General features: G+C 50.8%; 1 protein-coding gene across 3 annotated transcripts in view; it reads left to right on the top strand.

Moving 5' to 3' along the window:
- The window catches only part of C2H10orf90 (chromosome 2 C10orf90 homolog), a 204,937-nt gene that overhangs the window by 166,033 nt on the left and 16,970 nt on the right, over window positions 1-21,934 (top strand). For 2 of the 3 annotated variants that reach the window (XM_044240728.1, XM_044240729.1), the window contains 3 exons: window positions 15,332-15,622; window positions 18,861-19,060; window positions 21,144-21,321. In XM_044240728.1, the coding sequence (XP_044096663.1) occupies window positions 15,332-15,622; window positions 18,861-19,060; window positions 21,144-21,321 (669 nt within the window). The remainder of the gene's footprint in view (window positions 1-15,331; window positions 15,623-18,860; window positions 19,061-21,143; window positions 21,322-21,934) is intronic. The other variant, XM_044240730.1, reaches the window with a different exon arrangement.

The following is a 21,934-nucleotide window of genomic DNA, read 5'->3' as shown; positions in this document are numbered from 1 at the left end:
CCTAATTTGTGGAGGCGGAGAGTCTGAGCACTTTAGACAGAAGGAACAGTTGGTCAGGAGCCCCTGATCTGACACAGAATGAAGCTGGTTCATCTGAGAGACAAGACCAAGGCCAATGAGGGAGTGCAGGGGGCCAGGGGCGGCCACATGAGTGCGAGAAGGTGGGCAAGAGACAGATCATGTTGGGAGAGTTTGTGATTTATTTTAGGCGAGATGAAAGCTGTTGGAGAGATTGAAGCAGAGGATTGTCATGATGTGACTTATGTTTTTTCCAAGATCTCAGGTGGAAGCAAGACAGTCAGGAGCGCTGGAGTCAACCTGAGCGGGAGCTGGATGGTTTTTGGTGTTACAGAGTTAACACAACTTGCTGCTTATGTTAGCAAGGGGAGGGGGAGGGAGGGAAGGAAGGAAGGAAGGAAATGCCTAGGTTTGGGAGTAATGAACTCACTGAATTACGGGGCAGGATGGCTGGCTTAGGTCCCACTTAAGTTTCTTTTCAGATATATGAGACAGCTGACCGCTGTCCGGTCCCTGTTCTTTCGGGGGAGGCATCCATTGCCAGGCCCAGACTGGATGCATCTGTGGGTTCCCAAGCCCTGGACCAGACTGTCCGTGGAGGCATGGCATGTTTCAAGATGCCTGCAAACAAGTGTTGGGAAAAACAAAACAAACAAAGGGTCCTGGATGGAAAACTAGAAATGTTCATGCCAGTAGAAGGCTGAGCAAAGGTAGCCAATTTTGGCTTATTAATACTACACTTATGTGAGACAAGGCAGATCAGAAGTTTATTTTCAGTTGTTGCGATTTTGTGAGATTTTGAGATTGGACCCTGGCACAGTTGGTGTTAAACGTTGTATTAGCATCGTCTCTTTAAATGTGTTAACTTGAAAAGGATGTTTTGAAGTGTTTATGTTTTGAAGTGTAATTTTGTTCTATCCAAGGGGTATTTTTTTTCATCCTTGCCATATGTAATTACAAGTGAATAATGCAACTCATTAGGAAAACAAAATTCCCTATTTAGTAATTTCCTTTACAGCAGACTTTTCTGGAATATAGTTCTTCTGAGTGTGAACCACAATACAGGACTGTTCCACAGTCCATTAACTAACAAAGATCTGTCGGTGTCCTGGTCCTCAAAGTGAAGGTGGGATGTAGTGTTCAAGGGATACAAAGAGCATTCATTAAACTGTGCTCACATAACACATTGAGCAGGATTTCAGATGATCTCCATACAAACTGATTTAAGGACAAGTAACCTCCCAGTCTTCTAACCAAGAAGGAACTGGATCTCTTGGACACTGAATTTCTCTGGTCCCTTTTTTGTTTGTGTTTTTACAGTCCCAAATAGAAACAATACATATGTTTCCCTTTTCCACATTTTATTTTTAGAAAAGCGGGAGAATGAAATGCTTTCAGTTCAGCCACATGAGTCCCATTAGCTTTAATGGGAGAAAGGCATCTTCACGAAGGAACAGAATCATCCAGAGTGTATAAATAACAGTGGGCCCGTGACCGCAGAGAGGCCTCATGACAGCGCACATCAGCTGTGTCCTCAGAGGCAGGTCCTGTCCAAGTCCGACCTTACTTGGAATGAGTTTGGACGGAACCATCGGGGTCCCTTGGGAGCTCAGCTCTCAGAGGCTCCGGACCCGGGCAGGGTGGGATAGGCCGTGCTTGTTGGGAAACTTCGTGCATCACTGATTCTCAGTGCTTTCTCCTCCTCAGTTCCAGGGCATACCTGTGTGAGCCTAGAGTGAGTCCCTTTGTGACTAGACTTTTCTGAAAAATCCCAAATATTTTTATGCAGCAGTTGACCTTGAACAACTGTTGTTGCCCCTCAGGGCCTGGGTCAGGTGGAGGTGTGGGCACGGATCTCACTGCGTGTTCCTCTCCCCTTTCCCCACCCCAGTGCCGATGTTTGTATCCAGCTCAGTCTGGTTGAGTGGTCAGGGCATAAGGGAAAGGGAAAGGTATAGAAGGGTCACGGGCTGGTCATGTCTCCTTCTACCTGCTTTTCATCTGAAGATCCCCAGAGGGTCTCAGATCTTCTCCAGCCCCTGCAGGTGGTGCCTCCACATCATTTTCTCTCACCTGCTCCCCAGAAGAATAGCTCCAGACATGGCATAAGGAGGGGAGGTGGCACGTTCAAGGGACAGACCAAGGCCAGTGGGTCTGGAGAGCAGAGTCCATCCCCCAGAGCCCTGCAGACCCAAGAAGGTGGCTCAGTGTGCCCCACCAAAAGCTCATTGGTTATCCTGCCGTATAAAGGGACCACAAAGCATAACCCACATTGACCTTCCCTGGCCTTCTAGTGAGTTTGGCATAATAGGCAGGAAATAGCAGTCTGGGCATGGGGCTGGGACGTGGGTCAAAGATTGAGCTGTCTTCCTGCCTCTCTCTGTGCCCTTGGGTGTATATTTCCCCCCTTGGATTTGAAATAAAGGACAAAGTCCATGCCTATCCCTTTAAAGTTTGTGCCTTAGATATGGGCCACCTTAGGGCGGGGTAACCAACAAAGGCTCCCCTTGCACTGTTTTCTGCGTAATTCTCCTTGAATACGCACATTTCCCCGTCTCACCCTCACAAAGCAGAATGGTGCTCATCCCACTGTAGAGATGAGTGACTTAGGGCCAGATGGGCTGGGTCATCTGTGGAGTCGCACAGTTCATGGGAGGCAGACCCAGGCTGGAGCAGATCACAGGTCTCTGATGTGCATTCCAAATCCTTCCTGTCATTGGTATTCCAAAGGCCTGCCATCTCTCTGAAATGATACTGCCTTGTAAACTTGGCCAGCCTGGGAGAACTTAGGCCATGCCCTGCGGGATCCTGCAGCTACCTTGTTAACAGAGCTGACCTTGGTGGGATTCTCAGCAGCTCATGAACCCATCTCCACTCACCAGCAGATTGCCGGAAACTGGAAACTGAGCTGAGATGCATCGGATGTTTTAATAAACACAGAGCAGGATTTTACAAACATGCTTATGCCCCTTCTGGGACATGAACAAATACAGACATTGAGAGGCACATTGCAGAGTTACTGAGAAGTGACTTTCAACTCTATGAAGGAGACAACCCTGGGAGGAAGGTTTTTCAAGTTCCCACAAATGACCGTTTTTAAAAACATTCAAGTTAAACTAATTCTAGACTTTTAGGAATGGTGTGGATAGAATACAAAGAGTTTCCCAGCACCCCTCACTCTGCTTCCCCAAATGCTCACAAGATGTTGACCATGACCATTGAAAAAACGAATTTCTTAAATGAAGTCCCAGAGCACCCCATAGGCCCCTGCTTGAAAACCCACATTTTAAAGGGTCCTGTAGTTACTCTACAGCTTAACCTTAAAGACTTCTTTGAAAGCCATCAAGATGAGAACCAAAGATGGCTGAGAGTTTGTAGGAACTGCATAGAACTGTGGGAAAGGCAGTTTCCCTTCCTAAGAGAAGCTTTGGAAAGCCCGATGAGAGGTTTAAAAGCCCAATGAAAACCAATCAAACGTCGTCGTTTTTTTTTTTTTTTTCCTTACTCTTTTGAAATCAAGAATGAGTTGAATATCCTGACCAAAAAAAGAGGGGGAGGCCGTGGTGTGGGGAAAGAAGACATGAATCCTAACACTAATTCAGTATGAGTCGCTGCCAGTGTTGCAAGTTTATGTAGAACAATGCTCAGCTGCTTTAGCTGAAGACTTGAAATGGTCAGAAGGAAGTTACTTACTTTGCTGGCCAACACAAGACAGCTAGAAAGAGTAAAAGTGCATATAGGGTCTCTCTCTCCTTCCCCCGGGCTTGTATATTAGACATCAGCTCAGAAAAATCTAGTAATTTGTAACAATTTTGCCTTTCCCACTTTGCTCTAAAATGATGATTTTTAATAAGACAATGATAAGTTTATTTTCACACACACACATATATCCGCCCCCTCTGTGGGCATAAGGAAGATGCTCACTAGCTACAAATCCTCCCTGTGGCTTTTAAAGACCAGTTAAGCGTATTTCCATTTTTCTGTACCTAAGTGATCTCCCGGGGCAAGCCCATAAACTAAATATGTTTTGTTTCTTATGAATTACTCCCAGAGATGAGAAATAAATAACTCGGGAAATCCACATTAAATGGGAGTAATGGGAAAACAGAGCGTTTGTCTGGTGTGACACCACCTGTTTATTTCATTGGGCGATGACGGTCCCTCAGGAGGGAACAAGGGAGGAAGGGATGGGACATGGAGACGCCTGCTACCTACGAGATGAAGGCAGAGAAAGCCAGCCGGCATCGGGGTCTGTCCACGTGTTGACTGCGGTCCGCTCGGCCCGGATTCAGGCTCTTTGTGTTGCTTGATTTATTCTTCGTTTCTATTTTCGGGTGGCATGTGCTTCTCTTCAGAGGCCCTGGGGAGTCTCTCCAATTCTGATTTTCAAAAATAGTTCTTCAAAGGGCACAGCATTCTTAGAAGAAGACACACACAGGACCATGTGTTTCCGCTGAGTTTGGCTTGACATGATTGAGGTTTGTGCAAAGTCTGAGAAAACCAGAAAAATGATGTCAGCCAGGCAAGGAAGTGCCTCTCGCGGTCCCAAGAGCACTGGGAAGTAGAACCCGGAGCCTTTTCCACGGGAATCCTCCAGCTTTGGAATTCACTTCCTTTCCCGACATGGAACCCTTGGAGGTATTTATATCTTCCCCAAATGATGTTTCCAGATCTTGTCATGGAAACGAGTGTCTGACTGGGGTTGGAGGGAGGAACGGGACCGACTGGGCAAGGCAGGAAGCGGAGGTATTGTGTATCAGGCCAGCCTGTCTCCTTCCTGGCCCCAACCCCACTGAGGCAGCAAAGCAGGGATTCCTGACCGCCGGGGTCCTGGGAGTGCCAGTGGCCGTTGCCGGGGAGAACTGGAAAGCGTCTTGGGAAAAGGGGGATCCTGCAGGCAGAGCCCTCGGCCCTATTACAGGACCTCTCACTTCATACCCCAGACCTTCGGCCCAGGCTTTCCGCGTGTGCATTCACCACTTCGCACTGGCTCTTGAACTGCGCTTATTTCCTTCACAACTCAGCACGGAGTCAGTCCCTTTCTGGCTCGAGTCCAGCGACCGCAGAGTGAAGGTTAAAGATTTGCTGCTTTCGGGACCCGATGATTCCCGGCTTCATCATAATTGTGTTCAATGAGTCCTAAGCAGGTTCAGGCAACTATTTTTAACTCCTTTTTTGTAAAGCAGAGATGGCATGGCTGGCATATGTGTAAACTATGGCTGGAAAAGAGCCGTGCAAGCCGCCGAGGCTATCGTGCTGGGGCCGAGGCAAGCATCGCCCCGCGGGGTTCTGTTTGTCCCCTGTGGTGCCAACGCTTAGCCTGCAAGTGCAGACGCTGTTGAGGGGTGCTCTAAAACGTAGGAACGTCGGGGCGCCTGGGTGGCGTCGTGAGTTAAGTGTCTGACACTTGGTTTCGGCTCAGGTCCTGGCGTCTGGCCCCACATCGGGCTCCGCGGTCAGCGGGGAGTCTGCTTGGGTTCTTTCTCTCCCTCTACTGCAGGTGCTCCCCCCACCCTCCCTCTCTCTCTCTCTCTCTCAAACAAATAAATCTTGAATAAATGAATAAATAGAATAGAGGACTGTCAAGACCTGCCCGTGTGTGGACTGCCCAGGCGCTAACACCAGAGCTCTTGAAAGGGATTAAGCCCTAATCTACTCGGAGGAGCCTTCGCCCGCTGGTTTAGCTGACGTCCCCCCAAGCCCCCTTGGACTGCCTGGAAGCGTTCGTGTCTTTAGAGGTGCTTCGTGTTTTGCTGCCTTTGGCTTTCAGATTTTTTTTTTTCTACATCACTTTGGCCACATTCACCAGCTGGAAGACCCAGCTGGGCTCTGTCAGCCAGCTCCCGTGCGTCGGGTCCGTGCACTGTTTGGTTGGACTTCTCAGAACAGGTGCTCAGTTCAGCGCTGGCATCAGGACTGGCTGTTTATGGGGCGCCTGGGTGACTCAGGTGGTTAAGCGTCTGCCTTCAGCGTAGATCATGATCCCGGGGTCCTGGGATTCAGCCCCAAGTAGGGCTCCCTGCTCAGCGGAGAGCCTGCTTCTCCCTCTCCCTCTGCTTATGCTGTTTCTCATTATCTCTCTCATCAAATAAATAAATAAAATATTTTTTAAAAAACCTGGCTCTTTGGGAGGGGGGTGTTCAACCTGTGGTCTGCCCAAGCACGAACCCAAGTGATGCCTGTGCATTCTACAGCAGGGCTCCAACTCCCTCCAGGCCCGAGATCTGTCCCTCTTGCCCTGGGCTTGGTTTCTCTCCTCTGTCTGACAGGGGCAAATGGGCCAGTGTTAGCAGCAAGGTCTGGCCAGACTGTCTCATGAGCCCACTAGAGTGGTTTCCTAGTGGGGGAAGTTCTCGGCTGAAAGGCAGGTTCATATGTGGTTCCACTGGGTATTGCCAAGGTTCCCATTTTGCTGGTCTTTGTGTTGAAAGTCTTCTTCTTTTAATAAACAAATTAAACCCGTTTGCATTTATTGATAGGACTGATATTTGAGTCCATCTTCATCATAATTTTATAATTATTTGTATTTTGTTATTTTTGCTGAATTTCTTTTTCTCTAAGATATACTCTTTGCTCTCTTATTTGTAGTTTTCTGGGGGGATACTTAAGACGGTTTGTATCTTTGTTCTAGTGGTTACATTTGTACTTATGCCTATTAAAATTTCCTTGGTCCCTACTCTGAGAATAGTTGGGCGGGGGGGCGGGGCTTGGAAAATCTGGGAAACCAGGAGGCCGACCGTGGTTTCATCTTTTAAGATGTTGCTTCATGTTCTTGTTCTTATGGGCACATGACTGGACTGCATGTCCCCCACTCTGACATCACACTTTGGCTGATGAAAATCTGAGTGATTGGAGGGCTTGTGAGTAGAAGCCCTGATGGGCCAGTGCAGACTGTCTGCCTCAGCAGTCACACAGCATGTGTCAAGGTCCTGAGGACAGTGATAGGCTGAGTCTGGTCATGGAACTTGTGCTGGATGTGCCTGGGGATTGGTTCAAAGGCAGATTCTGAGTCAGTAGGTCAGAGGCAGGGTCTGAGGCTCCGTGTCTGTAGAGTTCCCAGGTGATGGCGTTCATTGACCACATTTTTAGTGGTAAGGTGCTGAGCCGTAAAACGTTGTCTTTGCTTTTTGTTTAACTAATCTAGTTGCTCTCAAAGTGTGGTTCCTGGAACAGCAGGCTCCGTATGATGGGAACTAAAAAATGCACATCTGGGCCCCAATCTGGACTTAGTGGGAAATCCTGGACCTGTGCCCCAGATTCTGGTTTTAACAAAACTTCCATGTGATTCAGAGACGGGCTACCACGAACCCAGCTACTCAAGATTTATGCCGTGATAGATGGGCATTGTATCCTTTAGGACTTTTGTCTAGCTTTGAGTAACTAGATATCCATAAAGCTGTGGCTGGAAAATGTAAGAATTTATTTTTGTTGTAAAAGAAGTCCAGAGATGGGCAGTCTGGGGAAGACACGGCTGGCCGACAGTGTCATCGGGACTCCAGGCCTCTGGTTTCCTGCTCTACTTTCCTTCAGATCTGACCCCTTATTAAGCTCATAGGATGGTTGCTGGGACCCCAGCCCTCACACCCCCGTCCCCAGTAAATACCAGCTGAACAGTCCTTCCTGAGACCTAATAGAAGTTCTCCCAAAGGAATTCTGCTGTTAGGTCACTGGCCAGATCAATAGCCTAGGAGACCAAAATCTTTGTTTTAGCTGGGCTCATGGCCATCTTGAACAAAATGAGGATCTTCTAAGAAAAAAGACAAAAACGGAGATTGGGTAGGGAGCCAGCCATGCCTGCCACGGGGGTGGTGGGGACTTGAGGTGTCAGTGATGAAGAATGAACAGCCTGGAGGAAGTAGCATTCTGTGAGCTGGGGGAGTTAGCAGATGGAGTCAGAGAGCTGCAGGTTTCCATTTACCAGTTCAGAAGAACAGCAGCTCTGGGTGCAGATACATTCCAGGTTTGGAATGCGGTTGTGGGAGGTCAAGTGGGGGTGATGTCATTGATTGTGGGAGGGGAGGTGATGGTCAATAGTTGCAGCAGTGGTCACTGGCTATAAGCGTGGTAGGCTCTAGTGGGGGTGGTGTTGCTGGTTATAGGCATGGGGGTGACTTCACTGGCTGAAGGAGCAAGAGTCATGTCACTGGCTATAGACGGGGTGACGGTCATTAGGTTGTAGGAGGGGGGATGACATGGATGGTCCTTGGCACGAGGGCAGGAATTCTGTTGTTTTCACTCTTGTATCCCAAGTGCCCTATGACAGTGCCTGGCACATAGTCGGTGCTCAGCAAAGTGTTGTTGAAGATCAAGAGGTCAGGCATTTTCTTTAAGAGGCAGGAGAGACCAAAAGCAAACCTTGCTTTCTCACTTTCTGGAGTACTAAAACCTCAGATGAAGGTAATGGGGTAACACCTAGAAGCCCTGGGCCGTGTCTCTCACACACATGCGCACATACACACACATGCACACACTAACACGCACACGCAAACCTGCACAGACATACCCAGCAGGCGTTTCACTCTGCAGGAACTTGACTAAGATTCTCCTCTCTCGTTCCCTTTAACACCTGGCAGATGGGCTGGATTTTTTTTTTAATCAATTTTTAATGTGCAGTATTACCTGCTTGGTCATTGTCGGAGCAGCGAGGAAAACCAAGAGGAGGAGGTGAGATGAAAGTCTGCCAGAATCATCAAGCAAAATGGGAAGAGTGGCCATCCACAGACACAAAGCTCTCCCAACAATAGCATGTTAAGGAACCTGGCTTTTATGTATCACTGGGTGGAAGTGGGGGGTCCTGTCTTGTCATAAGTGATATCCGTAATGGAAATGAAAGAAATGAAGGGAAAAGTGGATTAGTCCGCAGGAAATGGGCCCTTCTTCCCAGAGAAAATCACTGGGAACATATTTGAGTGACAGCTTGTCAATGATTTTAATTTTTTATATGCTTTCCTGTATTTCAAATATAATTGTTTATTGTCTTTGTAATTTGAAGACAGTTTTTTTTTTTTTAAAGAAAATGCACGTTAATGACAAAATTATTTTCCCAAATGCTTGCTTTGGGGAATGTTGGCATCAAGTTGTTTTTTTGTTTTTGTTTTTGTTTTTTTAAGATTTATGTGTTCATTATTATAGAAAAAGAGAGCACAAATGTGAGGGGCAGAGGGAGAGAGAATCCCATGCAGCCTCCACACAGAGCCTGGCGTAGGGCTCATCTAACACTAAAACCAAGAGTCCAATGTCCAACCCACTGTGCCTCCCAGGCTCCCCTAAGCATCAGGTTTTAAGAAGAGGCTTAAAAGGTGCTTCTCCTGTACCTCAGGAAGAGAAGTCACATTTTGGGATCAAAGATTACGGACAGTGCAGTAACCTGGGACTGTCTTTCCCGAGGGTAAGATAGAAGGATCTGATCTGTCCCTGGACTTGTGTCTCTCGACCACCACTTGCAATGTGTTCACGGTAATCGCGTTACGGAAAACGGACGGGCATACGTGTGATGCGTGCACGGCCGTGCACGTGCGTTTTAGTTCTGCCTTCCAAATACTTTTTGTATGTTCTAAGACTTTTGTTCATCAGCCTTAAGACCTCTAGGATTATGACATAGTTGGAAAAACAGCTCTATTTATCCAGTGTCGTTTCTCGACGGTCTCTGGGAGAGGACGGCTATTACTCATTTCTCTTCGCAGGAATTGCATATAGGAGCCTTCACCGTAAGGGAGACTTGTGTGCATGCTTCCCACATGGTATTTTGCAACTTGACCCTAGAACAATAGCAACGGAGAGACTGCATTTCCCCCTTGCTCTCTGAATACAGAGCTCTTCGGATCCCTGCACGGGTGTATTTGCGTCCTGACATCATCTAGACGTCTTAACAACATAACCACTCTCCCCTCCCCGCCGTGTGCCGACGTTCCAGAAAGGGAAGGCTCTTTTCGCAGATTTTTAGGGAAGAAACGGGGCTCTGGTGTTTGATGCCTATACCAGAAGAGACCTGTTTACTGTCTAGGAAGGGCTGGCACGGGCAGGAAGTCTCATTTCCGGAAAGGGCTCGCTCCCCACGCGTTTCCTCTGGCCCAGCCGCCTTGGGGCGCCCTTTCATCTTTACCCGCTGATTCCTGGGTTGCCTGCCTGTTCCCCTGGGATCGATCATTTCTTCCCTTTTCTCTTCCGCAGGCGGCAGCTCGAGCTTGGTTCTGGGGCTGGCTGCCCCCATCCTCTCTGCCCCGAGCTCTTTATCCCATTTGCTGCCGGCCCCTCTCCTCCTCAGACTCCCTTCCCAGGCGCGACAGCTCCTCCTAGAAACCGAGCAGAAATATGCTGAAACAATTATGGGCTGATTTTAAACAGAAGTCTGGATTGGGTGGGATGCGGGGTCCCATGTGGAGACCCATTTCCACGTGAGCTTTCACCGGGGACCCAGAGATCAAGCCTTGACACGTAAAAAGGACAAAACCTCCACCGACCTTGCTCATTGCAAAACACTCTTCTTTTCTCTCTCTCTCGGTGGTTCCTCGGTGGGCCGCCAATTGGCTTTCTTTGATTTTGCCTTCTGCATATGGTACTTGGAGGTGGTTGGAGGTTCTCTCTCTGAACGGAGCAGAGCCCTTGCTGAAGAAGTTCGGTGCCACTGAGCATCTGTGGTCCTGCATCTTCTCTCCCTGCATCAGCCTCCGTGTCCAGAAATTAGCATGCCTTGTGCAGAGAAGGCCCCATCTTCCTCCTCTGCAACAGCCTCCTGGGTCCCTGTGCCAAAACTGGGGACAGCGAAGTCCTGCCGGAAGCGAGGAGAATCTGCCGTTGACCCCAGGATGCCGCCGAGAGTGTCTTTCCGACTGACTGACACACAGTCCCGTCAAGCTCACTTCTTTGGTTTCCAGTGAGATGCGGGGCTTCCGGGATTTGCTGGAAGAGTTAGGTAAACTGCACAGAAAATGCAGACGTGAGAGATTTAAGAAGCTGGTGGCGGGGGAGGGCAGTCGGGACGGCAGGGCAAACAGCATCACCCTCTAGGAGCTCCTCAGGCTCGCCCTGTAGTTCAGAGCCTTGTATTTATATCAGTGACCCAGAAACATTCAGTTATTCTAAGACCCGGTCATTTGTAAGATGGTCCAGCTTTCAAGGCGGGGAGATCCGCAGCAGGAACACTGAAATGTGGGAGGAAATAAATGTATGCCTTGGATTCCGGGAAGCCGGCTTTGTTCAGAAATGTCTCTGTGGCTCATTGGCTGGGTTCGGTCTGTTTTAAGAAGGCAGGAAGGTGCGCAGAGGTAGCCCCAACCCTCAGGACCTTGCTAGGAGCTGAGTTCCATCTTCAACGCCGAAACACCTAGAACAAAATCTTAAGCTAATCTGGGGATAAATGCCTCTAAAATGTATTCTGTCGGTGACTCACCTGCCTTGGGCTTTTCAGCATCCCCCAGACAACCATCCTCTCTGGCTCATGCGTGGGTTTCCCTGTTTTGTTTTTGTTCCCCACCCCCACCCTGCTCTCCCTGGGCGATTCACTGACAGACTCCCGCTGCTGGGCTGGTCCTTCTTAGCGACCATTGTGCATTTCCTAGCTTCTGTTTGAGCCGAGTTGTCACAGGCGGGACTGGAGGCCAGAGCGGGGATAATGGCCCACTAAGAACATACAAGATTAGAGGGCAGCTGGGTGGCTTGGTTGGTTAAGTGTCTGCCTCTTGATTCCTGCTCAGGTCGTGATCTCTGGGTGAAGCCCGGGTCAGGCTCTGTGCTGAGTGTGGAGCCTGCTTAAGATTCTCTCTCTGTCTGCCTCTCCCCTTCTCCCCCCACCCCTACTTGATTCTCTCTCAAAAAAAAAAAAAAAAAAAAAGCACAAAAGATTATGCATTGCCTTGATATGTGGAAAAAATCAGTGAAGTATCTTTTTCTATCAGATTGGTTCATTATATTTTCCGGCCAATGGAGGTAAAGTGTCTTGGGGAAGGGGTGCCTTGTTCTCATTTTGTGTTAAGGACCTAGTGGCAGCCTCCCCTGGTCCAGGTTCACGGATCTTGGTTGGCTGAGATGCTGTGTGTGTCCCGGAGGTCCTCACTCCCTTCCCTGCCCTGTGCTTGGGTCAGCAGAGGCCACATCTCACCGCAGAGATGTGTCCCGCTGTCACACACGATGAGGGCAGGATCACAAAGTCCAGAGCAGCCCACTCCTCTGGCTCTCTTCCTGCTCCCCAGACTGTGGTCAGCCCCTTGTGTTCCAGACTCATCTGTGGCTTACCTCTGTCTTTCCCAGAATCACGCCCCATCAGCTCTCAGGGAAGCTGTGGTCGAGTCCGCCTGCTGACTGATCTCTCTCCTCCCGGAAGCTTTTGAGTAACAGGTGCAATGACATCCTCACCTGAAAACAACTAGCTTTGAGCTTGCTCTTGGTATTGGAAATCTGTTGTTTATGGATTCTGACGTAGGTGGGAAAATTATATACAAGATATTCATTGGGCAGGATCTCTGATTGCTTTCTGTTCACCTCCCGGAGCATGGCACAATTTTGGATAGGTGAGTTTGCTCAGTACTAGAGCCATAGAAGACCAACCCGTAGGGTAATGCATTTTATTTTATGTAAGATTTTATTTATTTATTTGAGAGAAAGATAGAGTGCGTGTGCACAAGCCAGGGGGAGGGGCGGAGGGAGAGAGAGAGAGAAGCAGATCCCTCTGCACAGGGAACCAGATGTGGGGCTCGATCCCAGGACCCTGGGATCATGACCTGAGCCACAGGCAGATGCTTTACTGACTGAGATGCCCAGGACCCCCCAGGGTAATGCACTTGAGAAGCAGCAGCAGAGGGAACCTTACTGTTTCACGGGAACCTGCAGTGCTCCAGCCCTTCCAGATTCAGGCTCGGGAAGGAAGCTTTGAGTTGGAGTCCAAGAAAGAAATGCCTGTCAGAGGCGGCTGATTTACTCACACTTCTTTTAAGACTCTCAAGGCGGGCAGAGCCGGCAGTGCAATGGGCCATCACTGGGATGATTGAGTTTCAAACTGGGGGCGCAAATGGAGAACTTTCAGTCCAACCCACATGCAGGGCCTAATGGGGGAAACAATGGGCACGTTTTTACTTTGCGAGGTCCACCTGAGGATAATTTCGTGGCTGATGGTTGTACTTTTCAGAATCCACAAAAAGAGATCTGATCAATAACTTGTCAGGGAGTCCTTCTTGGAAGGAGTATCTTTCTCTTCTGGAGCACACCAACCACGTTCTACTTTCTGGGAGTCATTTTAACTCTTCCAAGACATGAGGGGACCCATCTGACCTTCACTGAAAGCGTCACCTAAGAGTTTCTATGAAACCAGATTGATGGGTACCTGATAGGTAGGGCCGTAGGTGTGTCTCCCTTAAAGAGCCCGACACCAGTGTGGGAGGAGCAGACTGGGACTGCCCCACTGTTCACTGATTTCATTTTTGATTCTTTAAAGAGAGCTTCTCATAAATCGAAGCAACATAGAAAGGAATAACTATTTTGAGACTTTTTGCTTATGGCATTTCATACTTAAACAGAATTGGCAGTTTCTGAAATAAAAGTTTAGAAAGTTATTTTCTGTACAAATGAGCAAAGCCCAACCTTTACCGGAGGAGACCATACGTCCTCTCCAAATGACAGGACCAAAAATAACTGCCATTTTCATAGTACCCCCCAATGTGCTGGGACCCACTAGGTGCTTTCCTTCATTTTGTCTGTTTGTTTATAAGAACATGGAAAGCCTGCTTTACCCCCTGTGGATTCCCTTGCCCCAGATCCCCGAGTCAGGGAACACACTTGAGAGGGTCCTCTGTGTCCTCTGTTCTTCCCACTGCCCTGCACTGTATCGCCACACTCAACCTGTTCTCATTGTCGGGGACACCAGGGCTCAGGGACAGAGGGGCTGGAGCAGTGCAGACAGCTGAGGTGTTTTAAAACAGGTCCCCGTTCTGAACAATGCCAGGTGCTCGTGGGCTCATTCCCTTGTTGCACAGGACATCTGAGAAAATATTGCAAGTATCTTCTAAGTGTCCTAATTTATTCCAGTGGTCCTTAGGGTTTTTTTTTTTTCTCCCCAGTACCCAAGGAGGTTGGGGACACAAACTGCTGGCAGCAGGGACTCTCTCCCCCAGATGGGGCCCTACCCCATAGTGGGTATTAACATAGGAGATGATGCCTGGTGAAGAATCACTAACTTAAAGTGAATAACCTTTAAACATTTATAGAGTATCCCCCCCCCAAAAAAAAACCCCAAGAGTATAAAGGAGGCAAACAGTGAAAAGGAAGTCTCTCCCTCCATCCCAGCTCCTAGTCCTGCACTGCCCTCAAGGTCCTGAGGTGTCCAGCACCTTCTGGGTCCTTCCGGGGATGTCCTGAGTATATCAGCACTTAGCAGTGGAAGCAGACCTGATACACGGTCCTGAATTTTGCTTCATTCACCTGATAACACATCTCCGAGAGTACTCCACATCTGCCCAAGAGCATTTGCCCTATTCTGTTCTTTTTCTGCAGAGCATGGGAGCCCTAGGATCTCGTAGTCTCCCATGGATGGGCAGCAGGTGCTTTCTAAACTCTTGGTAGGACAGTGGGGCAACAAGCAACATGTTGTATACATTTTCGATCCACTGCTTTATGAGAAGTCTGCACCGTGACCTCGTAACTTACCTCCTACCCCGTACTTGCCGTAGTACAGACCCTCCATCAATGTTTCTGCGCTAATAATGATGGGTAACATTCATTAAGAGCTTACTGTGTATCAGATGCTGTGCTAAACACCTTACACAGATCGTTGTTGTTTCATATTGTCTCAATTATAATTGATATAATGTTATTCTGTGAAAATTACATAAATTATATAAATGTGTTGCTACTTCTATGAACATCTTATGAAAATAGACATAATAATAAGTAATATTTAATGTGATTACCTCGGTTTTATAGATGGGACCAGATAACTTAGAAGTGGTAGAGGTAGGATTTGAACGCAGGTACCCTGGCCCCACAGTCGGTGTCTGACCCACCCACTCTCTTGCCTAGTGTTGAGAAAGTCATCTGAGTTTCTAAGGGCACCGGCGAGCACAGTCTTCAGACCGGATGCATGAGAGTGGTGTATACAGTGGAGCTCCTCAGGGAGCTGGGGGAGGTCCTACCCAGTATGTGATCACGTGACGAACGCTGCCCAAGCCCATGAACATTGCCCCCCACTCCCCCTGCCCTGGATCAGGTCTTCTGGAGGAGTGCTACAGCCCCTGTCCTATCCCCAGACGAGCAAGGTGTGCCAAAGTCAGTACCTTTGAGGTGCACTCATCAGATGTTTTGAGCACAACTCTTGTTTTATTTTTAGTAGAAGCAAAAGTATTTTCTGGAAGCAGCGAGAAGCAACAAGGAGAAGCACGTGGGACTTTGTCTGCTCCCCCAGTGGAACAGAAGCTGGTTAAAGAGGTCCTTCCCGATGGGTATAGCTCTCCAAGCAACAGCTGTCAGTCTAGCAACTTCTCTGAGCCCTCAGAGAGGCAACAGCAAAGCGTCCTGAAGTCCGGAATCCCTTTATCTGGGTTTCTTTGCCCCTTACAAGATTTATGCACATCTCCACAGGAAGACAGTGATGTTCAGATAGAAAGAGAGATCCCCACAGGTAAGGAGCGAGGGCGGTAGGGCGGAGGTGATTTCTCCTTGGTATTCATAGGGAAAATGGTCTGATGTCTTCCCGAGGCCTGGTTCCCACAAGCTTACCTCACAAAGCTGTCCCTTCTGGACCGCGTGAGTCATCAGCAAGCAGAACTTGCAGCATTCCGGGGTGGGTGAGTCCTCCCTCCCAGGCGGGGAGAAGACACCCATGTGGGTCAGCGATCCCAGCTCTGCTGTGCACCAACTCAGTATCCACCACGGCCGAAAGGAAGGCCACTCCCAGCCCCATGGCAGGCTCCCAGGCCTACCTGAGGAAGGTTTGAGATGCTGGTGTGGCTGCTCTGAGGTCAGGCTGCCCGTGGTCTTCTGTGCCTGACGAGCAAGCATCACGGCTGAGAGCTGCAGGCCCCACAGTGTCCTCCAGGCACGTCCCAGTCTGAGCCTCACACCGAGGAAGGAACCAAGAACTCCAACCCAGCCATCCCTTCTCTAAGGCCAAGCCCGTGACCCCGACTAATAGTGCAGTGAGCACTGATATATAAAAGACTATAGAGGTAGAATAGAAAAGAGATCTGTGGTGCTCAGTTTTCAGGGAGAAAATGTAGATTTCCTGTCACTGAAAAGACTTTCCCAAACAGCTACGGATGAGGACAGAAAGAAACGCACCAGGTTATAGATCTTTGGGATACAAAGGTTAAAATGGCTATGGTAGTTGATAAAACTAGTTTCACTTGGGAGCCAAGTCAATTTTTAGCTCTTCACCCATTAGTACATTAAAGAAGCATTTATTAAATACCTACTATATACATACCTACTGTGTGTCAGTGACCATGCTCGGTGCTCCCTGCCCGCCAATGCTGGTGTCTGTGGAAAGCTGTTAGGAAGCCTCAGGTGGCCACAGGGGTCCCAAGGAGGGACCGGACAGAATGCCCTCGAGGAAATGATTCTGAGCAGGGCCTTGAAAGCTGACTAGGAGCTTATACATCAGACCTGAGAACATGGAAGACTGAGGGAAAGCCGTGCACAAAGCAAAGAGTTGATAGAAAGGGTATGATTGATTTGAGATCCAGGGGGGCCAAAGTCCTAGGAAACTTGAGGGGTCTTAATGAGAGTCTGAGGTCATGTGGTCAAGTTGGAAAATCCTTAAAACCCATTCAGGGTTGGACTAAAGGTGGGGCCAAGCCCTTGAGGGGCAGACAGCTAATTTATTTTTTTTTTAAAAGATTTTATTTATTTGACAGAGAAATCACAAGTAGACGGAGAGGCAGGCAGAGAGAGAGAGGGAAGCAGGCTTCCCCGCTGAGCAGAGAGCCCAATGCGGGACTCGATCCCAGGACCCTGAGATCATGACCTGAGCCGAAGGCAGCGGCTTAACCCACTGAGCCACCCAGGCGCCCCCCCCAGACAGCTAATTAGATTTGCTCTGAAGGAGACTCTGTCCTGGATGATGGGGGGTGGGGGGGGACAGAAGGGAGAGGGTCAGGCGGGGGGCCGAGGCCCTGCCCAGGAGCACAGGCTGGAGGGGAGGCCACAGTGGTGAGACTCTGAAGACACATGGGAGCACTGATGTGAGCCCTGACGGACACGGGCTTGCCTACACCGCCCTTGGGTTGTGGGCTCTGGGGGTGGAGTGCCCGAGGGAAAGGATGCGAGGCACCGTGGTGTCCCTGTGGTTGAGGTAAAGCAGAGGAAAGTCCACGGCAGGAAAGGGGGACAGCATGGTCCACGGGGTGTAGTTACCTCTGGCTGTGGCGGACTCGGGGGCGGGTATCTGGACCGGCCGCTTGGGCCGGAAGCAGGAATAGGGGAGCAACAGGGAGACCCTCCAGAAAGAGCAAATGCCTGCGGGAGGGAAAGAGAACGATTTGGGAACCTCTACGTCGTAGGTCGTTGGGCCCGAGTGCAAGGAAACGGAACCGCCGCGAACAAGCTGCGGGACCACCGGGCTGCCTGCGGGACCGAGGGTCTCAGGGGACGGGGTGGACTCGTGGCAGAGCGAGGGCCGCTGGCTCGGGCCAGAGGGGCTCCAGGCACGGACCGCGGGTGCTCTAGCAGGGGCTTCGCATAAGAGATTCAGGGGACCACGGAGATGCAGCCCACGGGCCCGCGGGCCTCCTGAGGGCCCCTCTCCACTCCCGACGGAGCCCGCTCCTGGCAGAGGCTCCTGGGCTGCCCCCGTGGAGAGATGCGCGGTGACTACGATGCGGTCCAGCCCTCAGAGGAGCCACAGGCTTGCGGTGTCAAAACCACAAGGGTTCCCGTTATGCCCCTCCCGTGTAACCAGTGCCGCTGGGTGTGTGACGCGTGTTCTGCTGCGTGGTGAGATGAGCCTGCTCTGGGAACGGGGCACTTCCTAACGATCGGGGCTCAACCTGTAGGTCGGAGGACCCTGGGTCCAGGAATCAAAGGGGCTTTGTGGCAAGAGGAGGACATGGGTGAGGAGTAAGATGCTGTTGAGTTTCAGGGCTGGGGGTGGGGGAGGCTGTGTTGGGGGATGGTGCGGAGGGGGGCAGGGGAGCTCACCTAGGGAGAGTGGGCCGGCCCAGATGGAAGGGACAGTGTGTTCCTGGCGGAACAGCTGCTCACTAAGGGGTCAGTGAATCTGTGTTGATCCATCCTTCCACACGCCAGAGGCCGCCCTGCCCAAAGGGCTGTCGGTTCCATGCGCTCCCTGACCTTTTCGACAAGGGAAGGTCAAAATGGCGTTGGGAAGTGGCCAGATCCAGCATTGAGAGAGAAAGTGAGAGAGAGAGAGCGAGCGAGCGAGAGATCATTCCAATTATACATGTAAAGCAGGGGTGGCCACTGGCAAATGAAGGGAAGAGATAAGTAATGGAGCCCCCGACCTTCGGTCTTACATCGTCGGTGTAGCAAACGTAAGATAAATTAATACGTGGCCCCAAACAACGGAGCTGTAATAATTGTACAGGGCGCACGTAATAGGAAGCCGGGAGCAGAAAAGCTTCTTTTCATTGTGAACAAAGGCATTTTGAACCCGGGAAGCCGAGGGAATACGTCCGTGGTGCAAGTAGCCGGTCGCGAAGTCCAGCAGCCCACGGACATTCCTCCCCGTGACCGGGGGGGCGGGGGGTCTATTGAGGCAGGATCTTATCGGCTTAACGAGGCCCATTAATAAGCCATGGGGGTTTCTATTTTCCAAATCGTCTTCTGTGTCGCATGGTACTGAGGAGTCAGGGGAAAACCTTGCCGCCCCTGTAAATGGAATCCTAAATCTTCTCTCCCAGGGGACTACCAGTGCTGTGACTTGGTTGTAAAAATAAAGGAATGCAGGAAGAGTGAGGAGCCCGAGGCAGCGGCCCCCAAGCCAGCACCCCCCAAACCAGTGCCCCCGGAGCCGACGCCCCCTGAGCCACCAGAGACCCCCGACCTGTGCGAAGACTGTTCCGAGGGTCCTCGAACACCTGCAGGCTCCTTGACCTTGCAGGTAAGGCCCTCTGCACCCCGGCCGGACCCCCATGGGGGGGGCGCCTCTCCGGGCAAGTCCACGTGGGCGTCCTGTCACCCTCACCTCTGAGCCTGGAGGCTTAGCTCCCTCTGTAAGGCCTGTGGGACTCTGGGCAGATCCCCGACCTTTCTGGGCCTCTGTTGGACAGTGCGAGTGACGGAGAAATGATGTCTACTCCGGCTGGGTTAGAATGAGGATCCCGTGGTATCCGCACTAACCGTGATCAGGGCCAGCATTTCTTGAGAAGTGACGGGTGACACTGGGCATGTCACCTCATAGGCATCAGAGCCTTCCGCCTGCACCGCCCCACTCTGGGCCACCGGTTCCTATGATCCCCTCTTCCTGCGAGGATATTAAGCTTTGGAAAGATGAAGGAGGTTGCCCTCAATCACATGGCCATGAGCTCGAGGATATGAAAGCTTTCATTTGGTGTCTGTTCCTGGTCACAAGGAATATGTGCACATTCCTTAAAGTTCAGAATTACCGAGGTATATAAACGAGAAGAGCAGACAACCTCGAGAAAGCTCCCGCCAGCAGGATGTTGTATACTAAGGCGTACCGTCCAGGAAATCCCTGCAGGTGTGGACACGGTGCCATTGGTCGGTCCCTGCATCCTGGCGGTCCTCGGTCAGTCCCTGGTAAGAGACTCCTGATGCCCCCAGGGCAGCCACGCTGGGCCAATAGGCTGTTCCCAGGGGCTCTCTGTGCAGCCCTAGCGTGTCTGGGACCAAGGGATGGTGCCGTGGAGACCAGGTGGCCAAGAAGACTCCTTTCCTGGCACAGCTGCCGAGGCCACTTCCATGCCACAGATGGAGTCTGCGTTGCCCATCCCACGGGAACTCTGAGCTCCCAAAGGGCTGGGCAAGGAGTGAGGCTGAGGAACAGGTCTGCCATGGTGGCGTATCCAGAGGCCTTGCTAAGCACCTACTATGTGCAGGGCTCAGGGCAGTGGAGGGAGGGATACAGAGTGGATGGGCCGTGGCCCACGCCGTCCAGGAGCTCACGGCCCAGCATGGCTGTCAGTGTACATGAATCCCTTGTATAACATGGTTTGTGAGGTACCACGAGGCTCAGGCTGAATGGGGAGGCCCGACAGAGCTCACTGGGAGAGCTGGGATTCTCACTGACAGGTGTGACTCGGGTCTTACTCCAGGCAGTGGAATAACCCAAACAGAGGTTTTCAAGGAATGGCGAGTTAAGACCACAAAAGGCAGTGTGGAGAAAACATGGGCGTCGCTCAGATCCACCAAACCACTACAAGCCTTGGATTTTGCATCCGTCAAATGGGGAGAAGTATATATGCTGTTCAGAATCTAGGTGGGGATTCCCAGAGATGAGGAATCCACGTAAGGCATGTAGCCCAGGGTCTGACCCGGACTGGAATACCTCCGTGGTGGTTTCTCTTTGTCAGTGGACCAGAGTATGTGGCTTAGTGCAAGGGTTGGGGGGGTATATATTGAGGGATGTGGCCGACGTGGAGGTCTGGCCATGGAGACCTCCCCTATAAGGCTTGGAGAACCAGTTTGCATAGGCAAAACTACTTGGCCAGCTTTTTCTCCCTGGGAATAGACACTCCTGTTAGTCAGGATGACAGTTTCTCCTGAACAGGCATGAATTTCATGCTGGGTGTGCGATCCGTGTCCGCGTGAGGCTTCCAGCCCCCAGCAGAAGCAGGTGACTCATGATGCCTTCATTCCCTCCCCACCCCATTTCTCTGGAATTTGGAGCTCAGGGCACTCAGAGTTCAGGCTGCTGGAAACCGAATGGATGGACAGGGAGGAAGGGATGGGTAGAAGTTTGCCACCTCGCTGTCAGTGGCTAGGCAGTCACACTGCAGCAGGGCCCTTGGGGCTGGCTGGGACCACCAGCAGGACCTACATCATCAACACGTCTGTCACAGTCTCCACAGGAGGCAGGGGCAGAAAATCTTGGGGTGCGGGTGCACTGTGGCCGCTTGTCCTTAAAGCTTGTGCTTTTGGTCAGTTTCTTGCAAATCAGAGGGATGCATTACTTGCCCGCATCACTTCTGTTAAAAAGTAAAATATTTTCTTGCTGCCATCAGGAAGCGCTGGAAGTCCGGAGACCCCAGTTCATTTCTCGTTCCCAAGAACGGCTGAAGAAGCTGGAACACATGGTACAGCAGAGAAAAGCCCAACGGAAGGAGAACCTGGGGCAGAAGCAGAGTCTCTTTCCTGTCCGTGCCAACAAGAAGCAGTTCACCGTTCCCCACCCTCTTAGTGGTAAGCCACCCCCACAAGGGGGCTTGGGAGGGCAGGTGAGACTGGGTGGGGAGTGTCTGAGGGGCTGGGACCTTCACCCCCGGCGGTGGTACAGATACCACCCCGACATGCGGCAGACTTGGGTCACAACGCGCATCCGGATCTTAGTATCCCAAAGCCTGCCCCAGAAGCCCGCCGTTGTGGGAGCTTACCGAGGGCACTGAATTCTCCAGAACTAGCTTGGGACACAAATTTACCACCGTAGCTGGGAAAGAAGCCATACAAGTATAGCAGCCAGGGTAGCAAGTTCAAATTCTTGGCTCCTGACAGACATTTGCAAGAGATCCCCTTTGCCCTTTATAGATTGCAAAACAGATCTCAGGGTGAGAGGTTGACTCCAGCTTGTCTGTATCAACATTCGTCATCTTGAAACCCCTTTCCTGCTGCGAGCTCAGAGTGTGGCCGGTCCGCTCTCCCAACGCCATGGAGCCAGGGTTGAGCTGACCCCGTGAGGGGCCGCACGCATGTGCTCACTCGACAGGGAGTACTGAGGAATCTTCTCGGGGCCAGGCACCAGGCCAGGAGCTGGGGATAGCACCGTGAGCCAGACTGGCCTCGGTCCTTCCTTCATGGA

Source organism: Neovison vison, chromosome 2 (assembly GCF_020171115.1).
Source record: "Neovison vison isolate M4711 chromosome 2, ASM_NN_V1, whole genome shotgun sequence".
NCBI classification, from domain to species: Eukaryota; Metazoa; Chordata; class Mammalia; order Carnivora; family Mustelidae; genus Neogale; species Neogale vison.
Note: the sequence above shows the minus strand (reverse complement) of the source record. Positions and strands in the feature narration are given on the sequence as shown.